Genomic DNA, 16,949 nt, shown 5'->3' with positions numbered 1-16,949 from the left:
CTGATGTTTAGTGGGCGATGAATCTTGGATGGGCCATTTTGAGCCTTTGGTCTTGCAAGGAATTTCATGGCACCTGAGGCCGCCTTTTTCCCAGTTCAAGCTGCCCGATTTTCGCACCCTTTCCAGTTAAAAGGTATCGAGAAGCCGTCAAAAGATAGTTGATCCATGGTGTTTTCAACGCCGTTGTGCACTAGCTCGAGATGGTGCGCCATTTACACTGTCTTGTACATAACCTGAAAAGGACTCGCTAAATTAGAAAATCGTTTAGCGCAAAGATTCAGAATAAACAATGAGCACGGCGAGGAGAAAGCGCCAACCCGCCAACCTTCGAGAACAAGAGGATTGATCGTCGCCGTGCATGAAATGCTCCGCTGGCCTCCGCCCGTAGGATCAGCGCGAATGGGGATCGGCAGCTCGGTCGTTGTCCTCGTCGGAACGCGCCGGGTAGTCTCCCCGCCCGCCCACTTGATCACCGTGACTCCCCCACCACCACAGTGCCCTTGCTACGATAAACATAACGAGTACACGTTCGAAAAAAAAAAACCTACCGTACGTGACGCTTCCACGCCGTCGGATTAATTCCCAGCGGCCGGTGCCCCGCCGCCATCCACCGGATGAGTGATATGGTCTAACAAGATTGCCAAAGGCTGGCAGCTCACAAGTTTCTTTCACCAGGTTGGCACGTTTGTTTGTTGCTTTGCTCCGCCGTTGGAAACAAACACGGACTGCCTCTCCGAGCTTCTCATCTTTGACTGATTTTCTTCTATATCCAACGGAGCATCTTTGCACTAGATTAATGCCCATCGACGAGAGGGGTCTTGCTGCCGGTGCAACCGCGTTCATACTTGTCGCCAAGGAGAGAGCACCGTGGTCAACAGGTGGGGTCTGCAAAGTGCATTCTGACGGTGACCTGGCTGAGATAGAGGTTAGGACGTTGGGTTCAGCGGGTCATGGGCAGACTGTGACTTGTGTGGAAGAAAAAACCCTCCCTCTCGGATCATTTCTGGACCTCTTCCAACGGATTAGAGTTGGTTTCAAAACAGAAGTGGTGGACAGAAGGGAAACAAAGAATTAATCCTCTGTATGTGGCACCAGCGTTCTCGACGGCTTTCTAAAAAAACTAAAATCTATGAACCAAAGAGGAGTTCATCTAAGTGAAGCTCTGAACATGTAAATGTGTAAGAGGGAATTCTTTATTTTACACTAGATTAAAATGTGTTGTCTTGTAAAGAAAATCTTTCCCTATTTGAGAGCGCCTCTAATTTTGGAATTTTGGACCCTAATAAGTGTCACACGTGTGACGCGAACACGTGGCAACTCCGAATGTTTTTTATGGCAAGTTTAGCGGCACGAGAATGACAGTTTTAGTTGTCCCGCATAACAATTTTTTTTTCGGATGACAAGGTTTAGTTTTTTGGGTTTTTTTTTGTTTTCGGATGACAAGTTTAGTTAGTGTGGCACTTTTCTGTTGGGAATTTTTATGCAAAATATCCGATCTCTTCCCTATTTTGGTGAAAAATTAGACGACCAGTCAGCAGCTGATGTACAGTACTAGGCTACTAGCAGAAGCGCTGGTACAAGTTGGCAGCGGCTTGAGCAGGAGAGTGTGTGTCTCTGACGTGGCGGTGTGGGCATATATCTTGGCGTTCGCGGCGCAACCGCACACCAACGCTGGCAGTGCGTCACCACGAGGGCGAGGGCGGCCGGGTCCGTTGACCGTCGACGTACGTATCTCCTCTCGATTCCCCGCATGATCCATGGCGGTTTTTATATATGCCGATGCGTCTCCCGTCCCATGCCGCGCGTTTCCACGCACCCATATGCTTGTCTTTGCCAAAGCTAAATCCGCTTCCTCTTGATTCAGCTCCTTCTTCGTTTCCCTCTGTGTCGCCGTGCCGGAATTTGGTTTTGTGTTTCCTTCTGAAAATCTTCTTCTTGGACTGCTTCGCCTCCATGGACAGCTAGCTCCTCCTGTCCTGAGAACCCTGCGAACTGATGGGGTGCTTCGCGTTCAAGGGCGGCAAGGGCCGTCGGCGCCCGGCCGGCGGCGGCAAGCCGCCGCCCGCGGAGCCTAAGCCGGACGGGCCGAAGCGGAGCAAGGCGTCGTCGTCGTCGGCGTCGACGCCGACGAGGAGCATCCAGGAGCTGTCGGAGGAGCGGGGCGCGGCGCGGCTGCGCGTGTTCGGGCTGGAGGAGCTCGGCAGCGCCACCAACGGCTTCAGCCGCGCGCTCAAGATCGGCGAGGGCGGCTTCGGCTCCGTCTACCGCGCCTTCTTCCGCTCCGCCGCCGGCGGCCGCGTCGTCCTCGCCGTCAAGCGCCTCAACCAGCGCAGCCTGCAGGTCAGAAAGCTAGTAGATTCTTCGAGAATCGCTCCTAGTAGAAATCTTGAGCTCCATGATGAACTCAGAATCTTAATAAGATAGCAATAAACGTATCCACCGGGCACAAGGACGCCCACTCATGTCGCCTTCAATGAGAATTCGCACCGCGCAACCACCACGTGAACTTCGGTCCAGGCTCCACACCCGATCGGGACAGCATCTGCATCACGATACTCATATTAAATCGCAGTAGAATTCATTCATTCATTCATAATCAACCATCTTGTAATCTTTTACGGGGATTTCTGATGATGATTTCAGGGGCACAAGCAGTGGCTTGCCGAGGTGCAGTTCCTGGGCGTCCTGGAGCACCCGAACCTGGTGAAGCTCGTGGGCTACTGCGCGGTGGACTCGGAGGCCGGCAAGCACAGGCTGCTGGTGTACGAGTTCATGCCCAACAAGACCCTGGACGACCACCTCTTCAGCCGAGCCCACCCGCCGCTGCCCTGGAGGACGAGGCTGCAGATCATGGCCGGCGCCGCGCGCGGCCTCGACTACCTCCACCGCGGCCTCCCGGAAGTCCAGGTTAATTTCGCCGTCGACAGCGTCGGCCGGTCGAGTTCTTCGATGGTTCTTGGTCGGTCCGGCGAGGCTGATCCGGCGGCGTTTTAGTGTGGCAGGTGATATACAGGGACTTCAAGGCGTCGAACGTGCTCCTGGACGGCGAGTTCCGGCCGAAGCTGTCGGACTTCGGGCTGGCGAGGGAGGGGCCGACGGAGGGGCGGACGCACGTGTCGACGGCGGTGGTGGGCACGCACGGCTACGCGGCGCCGGACTACATCGAGACGGGGCACCTCACGGTGAAGAGCGACGTGTGGGGGTTCGGGGTGGTGCTGTACGAGATCCTGACGGGGCGGCGGTCGGTGGAGCGCAGCCGGCCGGCGGAGGAGCAGAAGCTGCTGGGGTGGGTGCGCCAGCACCCGCCCGGAGGGGACAGCTTCAGGACCATCATGGACCCGCGGCTGGGCGGGCGGTACCCGCTGGCCACCGCGCGCGAGGCGGCGAGGCTGGCGGACCGGTGCCTCGGCAAGAACCCCAAGGAGCGGCCGGACATGGCGGAGGTCGTGGAGGAGCTCGAGCGCGTGCTGCGGATGGAGCCGGCCCCGGCGACGCCCAAGCGGTGATCGATCATTCGATTAACGGCTATTGGCTGCACCACTGCAAGCAGGCGGGCGGAATACCAGTAGTCAGAAATTCAGAATCAGTGATGAGGAGTCGCGGTTTCTCGGCAAAAAACGACAAATTTAATAGAAAAAAAATTCACGAAGTGAACTGTGTTTGAAAAAATTTCACTCCTCCCGACAGCGAGGCGCCACACTACACTGTGCAGCGCCTGACTGGCAGGTGCCACACGTCTGGCCAGCTTCATACTCTAAATTGTCTAAAAATTACTAAGTTAGTGTGCAACGCCTAAGAGTAGCGCCTAGCGCGTAGGCGCTGCACTAGTGGCCGCAGCGTTCTTGGGTTTGGAGGATGGCTAGAGTATTAGTTTGACCGGAAATTTGTTACTCTCTCATCGTAAACTATCTACGGAGTACTAGCTACCACAGTCCAGAGGCACACATGCGCACCTAAGCGAGCACAGGAAAAGGAGAGGTATCCATCCACCTGTGGGTGGGGCCGCAGGGAAGAGGACAAGAGTGAGGCGCTCGTCCAACTCCGATTTGATTGATGGTTGAGCCACATGCACCTTCTTCATGATATATAGTGCATCCAAAATCAAGAACGCTGCGGCCACTAGTGCATAGGCGCTATATTATACAGGCGTTGCACATTAACTTAGCAATTTTTAGTCAGTCTGAAGTGTGACGATGGCCAAACATGTAGCGCCTACCAATCAGGCGCTGCACAGTATAGTGTGACGCCTCGCTGTCAGGCGCTACACGAAAAGGTTAGTGAAGGTGCTAGTTATCGACTAGAGGGGGGTGAATATGCGATTTTTATCAAAGTCTTCAAAACACAGGGGTTTTGAAGACAACCAATAGAAATGAACCTATTGATGCAGTGGAAGGTAGACTACACTAGACAAGCCATAGTCAAGTAAGCAATGAAGTGAAAGCACGAAGACTATTAGCAGCTAGGTAGTATGGATCAAGATGGAAGAGTATGAAGCCAAACAACAATAGTCGTCACACAGTGAAGTCAATCAAATCAAGTAAGCAGACAATGACTTCACGAAGACTGACTGTAAGTAAAGAGAGGGAGAAGATAGAACCAGTAGCTTGGAGAGGACAGGGATTTGTTGGACCAGTTCCAGTTGCTGTGACAACTGTACGTCTGGTTAGGGAGGCTAAGATTCAACTCAGAAGACCGCGTCTTCACCTTATTCCCCTTGAGCTAAGGACACTTAGTCCTCGCCCAATCACTCTGGTAAGTCTTCAAGGTAGACTTCCAAACCTTCACAGACTTCATTCACCGGCAATCCATAATGACTCTTGGATGCTCAGAACGCGATGCCTAACCGGCTGGAGGATACACAGTCCTCAAGTGTAATAAGTCTTCAGATCACGCGGACAGAAAGACTTCAGTGATGCCTAACACTCTTTGGCTCTAGGTGTTTTGGGCTTTGTCCTCGCAAGGATCTCTCTCTCAAATGCTTCGGAGGTGGGTTGCTCTCAAACGACAAAAGCCGTGCACTAACTCTGAGCAGCCACCAATTTATGGTGTGGGGTTGGCTATTTATAGCCAGGAGGCAACCCGACCTGATTTGTCCGAAATGACCCTGGGTCACTAAGGAACTGACACGTGTCCAACGGTCAGATTTCAAACTCACACGGCAGCTTGACTTGGGCTACAAGTAAAGTTGACTCATCCAGCTCTGGATAAGATTTGCTCTCATTGTCTTCGCTCGAAGACATAGGATTTGGTTAAGCATCACATCAGTCACTCTAACTTTGTTCACTTGGAACCCACTTAACAGTGCGGTGGTTCCTATGACTCAACAAAGAAGAAAAGAAAACTACGAAACAACTATGTCTTCGCACTCCATAGTCTTCACGTGAATGTCTTCTCGAGTCATAATCTTCGTTGTGAATATCTTCACATACCACCATTGTCGTCAATGTCTTCACACATTTTTAGGGGTCATCTCCGGTAGGTAAACCGAATCAATGAGGGACTACTACCTGTGTTATCCTGCAATTCTCAGAAACACATTAGTCCCTCAACCAAGTTTGTCGTCAATACTCCAAAACCAACTAGGGGTGGCACTAGATGCACTTACAATCTCCCCTTTTTGGTGATTGATGACAAACTGGTTGAAGTTTTCAACGGGGATAAAAGTATGTGAAATTGTAAGGGTTAAGGTATTGTCTTCATAAGTAGCAAAAGGCCCCCCCGAAGATGTGCATATAAGTAGTTTGCTTTTGAATGCAAGTGCACATGGCAGGTTTTGTTTTGTGGAGATCCTCTTCAACTTTTGAAGACAATTCATCATGCATAAAGAGGTAAGATGAAGGTAATGACATGCATAATGAGAAATGGACGTCTGCGGAATGACTTCATGCGGAATTTATCATCGCATCACAGAGTAGCAGAAAAGTAGCAGACGACCATCGAGTTTAAGTGTTACAACCCAAAGAACCAAATGTATCAAAAGACGAGAGTTGTAAGCACTTGGCAAAATATAGCAACCACCCGTATGGACCTGCTTGAAGACTATCAACTCATATGCTTCTCCCCCTTTTATCAGTAAGGACCAAAAAGGTTCAAAGACATAGAGCGTCTACTCGTTCCCATCAGGAGTAGATGAAGGTGCAGGGTCGACGTTGGATTCCGGTGGTGCAGAGGGGCCTGGTGCAGTGTCGAGACGCGGCGAAGTCATGGTTGGTGAAGTGGCATCGTCTTCTTCATCGACGACTCTCGCAACAACAGTTGCAGCCAAAGATGAATACTCCGAGTCTTCTAAGGAAGGAGTACGACGCAAGACGGCATTCCGGGGAGGCGTGGAATCAAATTTATAGCGCTCAGTGAAGCCATCTTCGCGAAGATCGTCTTCGGAGCTTAGCAATGTCAGACTCTTCCAGGACCTCCGACAGGCTTCATGTGATACGAATGCATTCTTGGTGGCAAGATTGCGAATGCGATTAACATCCACCAAGAGGCTCTGCACCTAACGCTTCAGCCAGTCATGGTGCTTATCCTATTTCTGATGCAAGGCCACTAGAAGCTCTTGGTCATTGAGTACACGAGATCGCTTCCGAGGCCTTTGAGCAATGGTGCTTTCAGTGGCTTCAGTAGTTGCACGAAGAGGTGCACGTGTATTTCCAGCCAGAGGATAAACACGAGTTGCAGCAAGAACTCCCTCAATTGGTTGTGAAAAGCTTTGGCGATCAACATTATGAAGATAAATTGGCTCCTTGGTAGGCTCAGGATAGATGGCTTCGACAGACATATCAACCTCAGGCAAGAAGATAATGTGGTTACCCGCAGAGGGCTGATAGTTGACAGAAGAGTGAAGCTTGATTAAGCGCATCACCCATGGAGCATAAAACTTCAAGCCAAATAGATCAATTCTAGATGCAGCAGGTTGCCTGATGAAGAAATCTTGAGATTGAAGCTAATGCCATTGAGATATAGAACATCAATGTGCCTTCAAGCTTGGCTGCAGGAGAATGTCCTTTGACGAGCCATAGAGTTCATCTAACAATGTGATAAATGGTACGGGGCAGATACTCGAGGTCTTCGACAAGGAATTCCTTAGGATATTCAGCATCTTGTGGCAGTGGCTTCATCATGCTGAGCATCTGACTCATGTTGGGCTCCGGCTTCTGAAATATGCTCTCCAATGCATTCATGTGCAGCTGACAACCAGGTTCATAGAGCTCACCTGGAGTGGGCAGGGAAGTAAGCTCAATGATATCTTGAGCTTTGGCTTCATGGTGCACATCACCTGTCATCCACTCAAGGACCCAAGTCTTTGGATCCCTGTTGTAGCCACGAATGTGAAGAGTGGCATAGAATTGTAGCAGAAGCTCCTCATTCCAATGCTCTTTGTCAGTTACGAACCGCAGAAGGCCAGCATCTCTGAAATAGTCTAGAGCTTCTTCCAAGTAGGGCAGACCAGCAATGGCTTCACAATCCAGACGCATGTGAGGAAAGATTCACCCTTGATTGTATAAGATACATGAGTAATAATTGTGTTGCTGATAGCTCCAGAAGCGATCAGATGAGATCTTTGGCAAGGGTTCTTGGCACTGTCAAAGAATGTGTTGTGTGCCCTGAAGTTGTTTACATTGAACGATCCTGGCGATGTTGCAGCACCAGGAAATCTTGGCAGTCTGGGCTTTGGCTTCTGGACCTGAGGCCTTTGCTCCACGTGGTATTCAAATTGTGGTCCGGGAGCAGTGGGAGGAACCAGAACAGGCCATCGGACAGTGACAAGTTGGCCGCGATCATATGTCTGCTCAATAGTGTGAGGCCTTGGGGTGGAACAGCAGCTTCGGCATTGACAGTGGCTTCAGGAGGCACACTTGCTTCAGGCACAACATTAGCTTCAGGCGCCACAATGTCATCAGCCATGTCAACGTCATTGGCTTCAACAGTGTTGTTTGTGGCCGCCTCAATGTTCTCAACCTCCGTTTCAGTAGCAGGAGGGTCGGGCATAGACACGTTCTCCTCGAGAACAACTTCTTGAGTGATGGGGGGTGTGGCAACTCTTTCTACTTCTTCTCGTGGTTCTTGATTGTCATCGGCTGATGCAGCCGGAATGTCTTCAGCAGCTTTTGCTTCGGACTCGGAGACATTCGCAGTAGGAGTGGTTTCAGGGAACACTTGACGTGCGACCGAGCTTTGTTGCACTTCTCCTTCTGGAATGCTCGACATTGCAACCTGTGGCCTAGGGCCTTTGCAAAGCCTGCGGAATGTGGGCGACGCCTGTGGTGACGGAGTGGTCTGGACCATGTAGTTGTCGTCATCAAGCACCGAAGTGGTGACTTGAGGTGGTGGAGAACTGGGTGTGTCATCTTGACTTGGGGTCTCTTGTTGAGGGCGATCAGCCCACGAAGCATCCTGAGCAATTGGCGTCAAAGGACGACCAATGTTGATGACTTCGCTATTCGAGAGAACAGGCGATGATACCAGTTGGTGCTCGATCTGAGGAAGAACTTCATCATCTTCTACGTTGTCGCCATGACCAATGTCTTCAGCTATGATGGGGTCAACAGCTGGAACTTCTTCATCTTCAGGAGCCTCTGTGAAAGCAGGCTCATGGACTACAAGTTGACGCTCTTGGTTGGAGGAGGCAGGACGAGCAATTGAGATGGGCTCAACAACAAGTGGCTCTGTGGCAGCAGCACGCTCTTTCCACGAAGATTTTGTCTTCGGCTTCTTTGTTGACGGAGCACCATCAGAGGCATTCTTGTGCTTGCACTTCTTGGCTTCGGCCTCAGCTGCCCTTGTCTTCTTCAGTTCTGAAGCTGCTGAGGGGACCTTAGGCTTCAAGCCTGTCATACTGGTAGGGAAGACAATGCGAGGTGCTTCGTGCCTTGATGCTTCAGCTTGGGCCACAGCAGGCTTCTTCTTCTGTTTGGCAGCCATCTTGGGGTCAATTCCTGGACGCCCAAGAGCCTTGCGCTTCTTTGCCTCATTGTGTGCTTGAACACATTTCTCTGCGAAGTATTTCATCCGCTCTCTTGAACCTTTTGCTTCTTCATGTTTCTTGCGAAACTGTTCTTTGAGCTCATGAAGCGTTTCCTTGAAGCTTTGAACATCAGCCACGCTCAGCTTGGCCATGTTCTTCTTCAATTGAGCCTTTTTCATAATCAATTTTGTTCTTCAGCTTGACAATCTTCTGAGCCAGAGCCAGCTCATTTGCAATGGATCCATGGAAGGTGACGCTAATATCAACTGGCAGCTGAAGATCATCAATGCTGAGGCTCGGGTTGTCAAACCACTCATCGATGAAGTTGTTCAGAATATCCACATCAAAGAGGGGCAGATCGTTGAAGATCTCTGCCTCTTGCTTGCTCTTTATCAGTAGCTCAAGAGCATCATCACCAAGATCTTCGTCGCTTGACAGATCAATGGCTTCATTTTCGTTCCGCAGAACGGCAGCTGGAGTCAGCTCATGCCCAGAAATCTTCATGGGCTTCTTCTTCTTGGGCTTCTCCGTCTTCTTGGAGACACGAGAAAGATCTTCAGATTGCACACCGAGTTCAGGAGGTGCAGTTGCCAACGGCTTCGCACGCGAAGCTTTTGGTGCAGCAGAGGGCTTTGGAGCCTTTGTTTTCTTTTGCTTCTGCGGCTTAGGTGGAGCTGGCGCTTCATCAGAATATGCATCATCACCTGATTGCTCCACAGTGGCCCTCTGAGCAGCGATGTAAGAGAGGAGACCATCAAATTTGTCAAACGGGCCGATGACATTGGGGTTGGCATCACGTGTGCCATCATCCTTTGGAGCAAACGGACTAGGGTTGAAGTTGCACCCCAGATTTTTCTTGTTCTTCACAGTTGAATCTTTGGCAAACTGGTAGTTGCGCTTGAAAAGATTGTCGTCGCGACACCATAACAGAGAAGATGGGTCGGCATTCTCTGGCTGTGGTCCTCGGACCATGCAAGGATAGAAGCCTTGAGCAATGGCTTCAGACTTGGACTTGGGCTGAAGATTTTTGTATAGAATATCTCCCCATGGTCGCTTGATGGCGTTCTTTTCAGCATATTCAGCAGTCACAAATTTGTATTGGAACCATTTTTTTGCCCAATATCGTCGAATCCATTGGTCGGGTTTTGCGCTGATTGTAATTCTCTTCAGGATCAGACTTGTACAATTCAAAGAGATCTGGTGGCAAGTCCTTGGCTGTATCCCCACGGCGCTGCCTGCCGCCCTTTCTAGCTGATTTCTCAGTAGCCATTATATTCAGACTGAAAGGCTTCAAGACTGTGAATGGCTTCCATCTGCTGGTCAGACAGGAACTGGCTTCAGGAGAATTGATGTGTCGCTGTAATAATTCTGCAAATGAATGCAGACTATGAGAACCAAGGGATTCTCCCACGGACATGTACCTGTGACAGCATTAGAGGTGCGAGGGAAGGGAAGAGGTCATATGCATTCTCAGAAGATTTTGAAGATAAATCAGTTTGAAGACATTGACCTCATAGCGCGAAGACATTCACTTATATGGTGAGAGTCGGTTCCAGATTTGTACGAATCCAAGAATAAGTACAAGTGAGGAATCTAACTAGTTGTGAAGCATAAGTGAATATACTTGGCTAGATATGAGATGCAGAAGACGACAGATCCAGTTTTGGAAGTTAAGAAACCACTTTTGGTTAAAGTGGATGGATCTGATGGATCAAAAAGGCAGTAAAAAGTTGTTGGGAATCGTAGCATAATTTAAAATTTTCCTACGCTCACCAAGATGCATCTATGGAGTCTACTAGCAACGAGGGGAAAGGAGTGCATCTACATACCCTTGTAGATCGCGAGCGGAAGCGTTCCAATGAACGTGGATGACGGAGTCGTACTCGCCGTGATCCAAATCACCGATGACCGAGTGCCGAACGGACGGCACCTCCGCGTTCAACACACGTACGGTGCAGCGACGTCTCCTCCTTCTTGATCCAGCAAGGGGGAAGGAGAGGTTGATGGAGATCCAGCAGCACGACGGCGTGGTGGTGGATGTAGCGGGTCTCCGGCAGGGCTTCGCCGAGCTTCTGCGAGAGAGAGAGGTGTTGCAGGGGAGGAGGGAGGCGCCCAAGGCTGTAGGTTGCTGCCCTCCCTCCCCCCCTTTATATAGGCCCCTGGGGGGGTGCGCCAGCCCTGGGAGATGGGATCTCCAGGGGGGCGGCGGCCAAGGGGGGAAGGGGTTGCCTTGCCCCCCAAGGCAAGGGGAAGCTCCCCCCTAGGGTTCCCAACCCTAGGCGCATGGGGGAAGGCCCAAGGGGGGCGCTCCAGCCCACTAAGGGCTGGTTCCCTTCCACTTTCAGCCCACGGGGCCCTCCGGGATAGGTGGCCCCACCCGGTGGACCCCCGGGACCCTTCCGGTGGTCCCGGTACAATACCGGTAACCCCCGAAACTTTCCCGGTGGCCGAAACTGGACTTCCTATATATAATTATTCACCTCCGGACCATTCCGGAACCTCTCGTGACGTCCGGGATCTCATCCGGGACTCCGAACAACTTTTGGGTTTCCGCATACATATATCTCTACAACCCTAGCGTCACCGAACCTTAAGTGTGTAGACCCTACGGGTTCGGGAGACATGCAGACATGACCGAGACGCCTCTCCGGTCAATAACCAACAGCGGGATCTGGATACCCATGTTGGCTCCCACATGTTCCACGATGATCTCATCGGATGAACCACGGTGTCGAGGATTCAATCAATCCATATGCAATTCCCTTTGTCAATCGGTATGTTACTTGCCCGAGATTCGATCGTCGGTATCCCAATACCTTGTTCAATCTCGTTACCGGCAAGTCTCTTTACTCGTACCGCAATGCATGATCCCGTGACTAACGCCTTAGTCACATTGAGCTCATTATGATGATGCATTACCGAGTGGGCCCAGAGATACCTCTCCGTCACACGGAGTGACAAATCCCAGTCTCGATCCGTGCCAACCCAACAGACTCTTTCGGAGATACCCGTAATGCACCTTTATAGTCACCCAGTTACGTTGTGACGTTTGGCACACCCAAAGCACTCCTACGGTATCCGGGTGTTGCACGATCTCATGGTCTAAGGAAAAGATACTTGACATTGGAAAAGCTCTAGCAAACGAAACTACACGATCTTTTATGCTATGCTTAAGATTGGGTCTTGTCCATCACATCATTCTCCTAATGATGTGATCCCGTTATCAATGACATCCAATGTCCATAGTCAGGAAACCATGACTATCTGTTGATCAACGAGCTAGTCAACTAGAGGCTTACTAGGGACAGGTTGTGGTCTACGTATTCACACATGTATTACGATTTCCGGACAATACAATTATAGCATGAATAATAGACAATTACCATGAACAAAGAAATATAATAATAACCATTTATTATTGCCTCTAGGGCATATTTCCAACAAAAGTAAGATTTAATTACCACACGAAGAACTGCTAGACGAAGTTGAGAGGGAGGCCGAGCAGTTCAATCTCCCGTGCCCTAACTTGGCGACGGCGGAGAGGACGAGGCCCGCAGCCGGCGTGAGGACGGCGTCGGAGAAGTCGCGACAGCTAAGCACTTCGTCTCCGGCGTCGACGCGAGCTAGCGGAGGCGCTAGGGTTTGTGCGAGGTGGCGAGGTGGAAGAAGAGATTGTGACCGCGGTGAGTTGTGTATTTATAAGGAAAGAGACAGCACAGCGCAATTACGCAGGTGCCCCTGGCGGTTCACATCTGAAGGACACATGGCGAGCATGCAACATATTGGAAGTTGTTCCATGTTCCCACGCACGCCTGGACTGTCGAGTGGTCGTTCCGGCTTCTCCGGGTTTCAGGCAATAAGGATATAACATTAGAACAGATTCAACTTTTGTCTCAGTATCTTCTGCTGACAAGGACGCAGAGAAGACATTCGACAGTTTCAATAGAATGCATATGATTTAGATAGATAGAATCTGAGGTAGAAGCATAGAAGGGATTAGGGTCCGATCACATTCACTTAGATCAAAAGATTCAAACAAGAAGACATAGCTATAAGTGAATGCTGTAGAGGGCAGAACACAAATATATGTATATATCAGAATAAGACCAAATCAACATTGTGAAGATAAACATGAAGTCAAGTGAAAGTTGAAGACAAACCAAATGTGAAGACTTTGCAGATGTGACGCCAAACGAAACACTTCAACAAAAGTTTGGTGGTGGCGTTACCCACCGTATAGGAAGTATTAGACCCAGACACGACGCACAATTATCGTGGCGCTCCGAGGTCAAATTCCACATTAATGTATTCACACTTAGAGTGTATGTCTTCATTGATTGAAGATATACTTTACTTCGTGTGTTGCACATCTAAGTCATCAACATGCATAAGCGTTGGGATGTGTGTCCAATCACAGGACATTCAAGGATTCTAAGATATTTAGCTCACACCGCAACTTGCAAAACCTTTTCTCATCCAAGGGCTTTGTGAAGATATCTGCCAATTGCTCTTCAGTGTTGACGTGAATGATATCAATATCTTCCTTCATGACATGATCTCTGAGAAAGTGATGACGAATTTCAATGTGCTTTTTCTTCGAGTGTTGAACTGGGTTGTTGGCAATCTTGATGGCGCTTTCATTGTCGCAGTAAAGTGGCACTTGCTTCAGATGGATGCCATAGTCCTTGAGAGTTTGCTTCATCCATAGAAGCTGAGCGCAGCAAGATCCAGCAGCAATGTATTCAAATTCAGCAGTGGAGAGAGACACACAGTTCTGCTTCTTTGAAGATCAACAGACAAGAGATCGTCCAAGAAAGTGACATGTGCCTGATGTGGACTTGCGGTCAACCTTGTCACCAGCATAATCAGCATCTGAGAATTCAACTAGATCAAATGCTGAGCCCTTTGGATACCATAATCCTAGTGTTGGGGTGTAAGCCAAATATCGAAGAATTCGCTTCACAGCTAAGTGATGCGATTCCTTTGGTACCGCTTGGAATCGAGCACACATGCAAACGCTAAGCATGATATCTGGCCTAGATGCACATAAATAGAGTAAAGAACCAATCATGGAGCGGTATACCTTTTGATCGAACTCTTTACCATTGTCGTTGGGGCCCAGATGACTTTTGGTTGGCATTGGCGTCGTGTATCCTTTGCAGTCTTGCGTTCCAAACTTCTTCAGGCAATCTTTGAGGTATTTCTCTTGTGATATGAAGATGTCGTTGCTTTGCTGACGTATTTGAAGACCAAGGAAGAACTTCAGCTCACCCATCATGGACATCTGATATTGCTCTTGCATCATGTGTCCAAACTCATCACTGTATATTTTGTCAGTGCAGCCGAAGATAATGTCATCCACATAGATTTGGCACACAAACAGTTCTCCATCATTTGTCTTCATGAAGAGAGTGGGATCCAGGGAACCAGGTTTGAAGCCTTTGCTCTCCAGGAAGTCTTTGAGTGTGTCATACCAAGCACGAGGGGCTTGTTTGAGGCCATACAGTGCCTTGTTGAGCCTGTATACCATATGAGGATGTTTTGGATCTTCAAAGCCAGGTGGTTGTGCAACATACACTTCTTCTTCAATCTTGCCGTTGAGAAAGGCATTCTTCACATCCATTTGATACAGAAGGATGTTGTGATGGTTGGCATAGGCCAGCGGTATGCAGATGGCTTCAAGCCTAGCCACCGGAGCAAATGTTTCATCAAAGTCAATCCCTTCAACTTGAGTGTAACCTTGGGCAACGAGACGAGCCTTGTTTCTGACAACTTGACCATGCTCATCTTGTTTGTTGCGATAGATCCATTTGGTGCCAATGATATTGTGCTTGCGAGGGTCAGGACGCTTGACTAATTCCCACACATTGTTCAGCTCGAATTGTTGAAGCTCTTCTTGCATAGCTTGAATCCATTCAGGTTCCATGAAGGCTTCAGCAACTTGGGTTCAGATATAGAGACAAATGCAAAGTGCCCACAGAAATTTGCTAGCTGAGTTGCTCTTGAACGAGTGAGTGGACCAGGTGCATTGATGCTAACAATTATCTTCTCAATCTGTACTTCATTTGCAACACGAGGATGAACTGGACGAAGATTTTGTCCTTGCTGATCATTGTCTTCATTTTCAGCATTGGCTTCAGGCTGAGCATTGTCTTCAGGTTGACTTGGTGCAATGATGATCTCTTCTTCAGCCTGTCCCTCTGAAGGTATGATTTCTTCAGTACCCATAAGCTTGATGGATTCACTAGGAGGGACTTCATCTAGCACATTTGGCAGGTGCTCTCTTTGAGAGCCGTTAGTTTCATCGAACCACACATCCACAGTTTCAACCACTTTATAGTGAAAGAGGTTGAAGACTCTGTAGGAGTGCGAATCCTTTCCGTAACCAAGCATAAAACCTTCATGTGCTTTCAGTGCAAATTTTGAAGTGTGATGTGGATCCTTGATCCAGCACCTAGCACCAAATACTCTGAAGTAACTGACGTTTGGCTTCTTACCAGTTAGAAGCTCATAGGATGTCTTCTTTAGAAGCTTGTGAAGATAAACGTGGTTGATGACGTGGCATGCAGTATCAATGGCTTCAAGCCAGAACTTCCTTGGAGTCTTGTACTCATCAAGCATCGTCCGTGCCATCTCAATAAGTGTTCTGTTCTTGCGCTCCACGATGCCATTCTGCTGAGGTGTGTATGGAGCAAAGAACTCATGAGTGATGCCCAATGTATCAAGATAAGTGTCGAGGCCTGTGTTCTTGAACTCTGTGCCGTTATCACTTCTGATGTTCTTGATCTTGATGCCATAGTTCGTCATGGCACGATTGGCGAAGCGTCTGAAGACATCCTGCACTTCATTCTTGTAAAGGATTATATGCACCCAAGTATATCTAGAATAGTCATCAACAATGACGAAGCCATAGAGACAAGCAGTGGTAGTAAGAGTAGAGTAGTGAGTAGGGCCAAATAGGTCCATGTGAAGCAGCTCGAAGGGTTGAGATGTCGTCATGATTGTCTTCGAGGGATGCTTGGCTCTAGTCATCTTTCCAGCTTCGCAGGAACCACACAGACGATCCTTCTTGAACTTGACGCCCTCGATGCCCACGACATGTTTCTTCTTCGTGAGTGTGTACAAGTTCCTCATGCCAGCATGCCCTAGCCTCCGATGCCAGAGCCAACACTCTGAAGCTTTTGCTAGAAGACATACGGCCAACTGTGGTCCTGCTGTGAAATCTACCATATACAGATCATCTTTTCGATACCCTTCAAAGACTAGAGATTTGTCAGATTCCATTAGAACAAGGCAACGATATTTTCCAAATATCACAATCATGTTTAAGTCACAAAGCATTGAGACAGACATTAAGTTGAAACCAAGGGATTCAACAAGCATCACTTTATCCATGTGCTGATCCTTTGAGATTGCAACTCTACCAAGACCCAATACCTTGCTTTTACCAGTGTCAGCAAATGTGATGTGACTCTTGTCAGATGGACGTAAGGTTGAGTCCATGAGAAGACTTCGATCACCGGTCATGTGATTAGTGCATCCATTGTCCATAATCCATTCTGAAGCATGTGGTGTCATACCCTACAGTGCAGTTAGGGGGATAGGCTTCACCAAGGGTATTGTGAAGCATAAACATTTGATGAACAAGCGGATTATCAAAGCTCAGATCAAGGTTAGAACTGATAGGATGATTTGCAAGGGATTCAGGAACAAAATACATAGTAAGACCATTTGGGCATTTTATCTTGCGCCCCACAAGATGTTTTAGGTCCCCAGCAATAGCATCAGACGCCTTTGATTTCCGGCTGGAGACCTTTCCCTGCAAAAAAGAGTTAAGTTTTCTTAACCACCCACATTTTCAGGGGTGGCTTAGAAGCAATGAGTCTAAGTGCAGCATCTGAGAACTTCGGCTTTGGAGCCCTAGCAAATACCCTTGCAGGAGGTGAATAATACTCATATGAATAAGCAGAAACGTTCTTAGTTTTGT

At 48.9% G+C, this 16,949-nt stretch overlaps 1 protein-coding gene across 2 annotated transcripts; it reads left to right on the top strand.

Annotated features, from left to right (window-relative positions):
* Positions 1-1,604: 1,604 nt before the first annotated feature.
* LOC123164157 (probable serine/threonine-protein kinase PBL19) lies at positions 1,605-3,896 on the top strand. 2 transcript variants are annotated; one of them, XM_044581577.1, is made up of 4 exons: positions 1,605-1,724; positions 1,962-2,340; positions 2,644-2,907; positions 3,003-3,896. In XM_044581577.1, the coding sequence occupies exons 2-4, from the start codon at positions 1,996-1,998 to the stop codon at positions 3,504-3,506; spliced, it is 1,113 nt and encodes a 370-aa protein (XP_044437512.1). In that variant the 5' UTR covers positions 1,605-1,724; positions 1,962-1,995; the 3' UTR covers positions 3,507-3,896. The 2 variants fall into 2 exon arrangements, with proteins under 2 accessions (XP_044437512.1, XP_044437511.1); XM_044581576.1 differs by lacking the exon at positions 1,605-1,724 and having other exon boundaries at positions 1,745-2,340.
* Positions 3,897-16,949: the final 13,053 nt, after the last annotated feature.

The sequence above is a fragment of the Triticum aestivum genome, chromosome 7D, assembly GCF_018294505.1.
Source record: "Triticum aestivum cultivar Chinese Spring chromosome 7D, IWGSC CS RefSeq v2.1, whole genome shotgun sequence".
Taxonomy (NCBI): domain Eukaryota; kingdom Viridiplantae; phylum Streptophyta; class Magnoliopsida; order Poales; family Poaceae; genus Triticum; species Triticum aestivum.
This window is presented reverse-complemented; position numbering and strand designations above follow the sequence as displayed.

Bases quoted from the DNA above. Each gene is read 5' to 3' on its own strand.
- LOC123164157 (XM_044581577.1), top strand. From the start codon at position 1,996: ATGGGGTGCTTCGCGTTCAAGGGCGGCAAGGGCCGTCGGCGCCCGGCC. The intron at 2,341-2,643 runs GTCAGAAAGCTA...TGATGATTTCAG, and splicing joins TCAACCAGCGCAGCCTGCAG to GGGCACAAGCAGTGGCTTGC. The intron at 2,908-3,002 runs GTTAATTTCGCC...TTAGTGTGGCAG, and splicing joins GCGGCCTCCCGGAAGTCCAG to GTGATATACAGGGACTTCAA.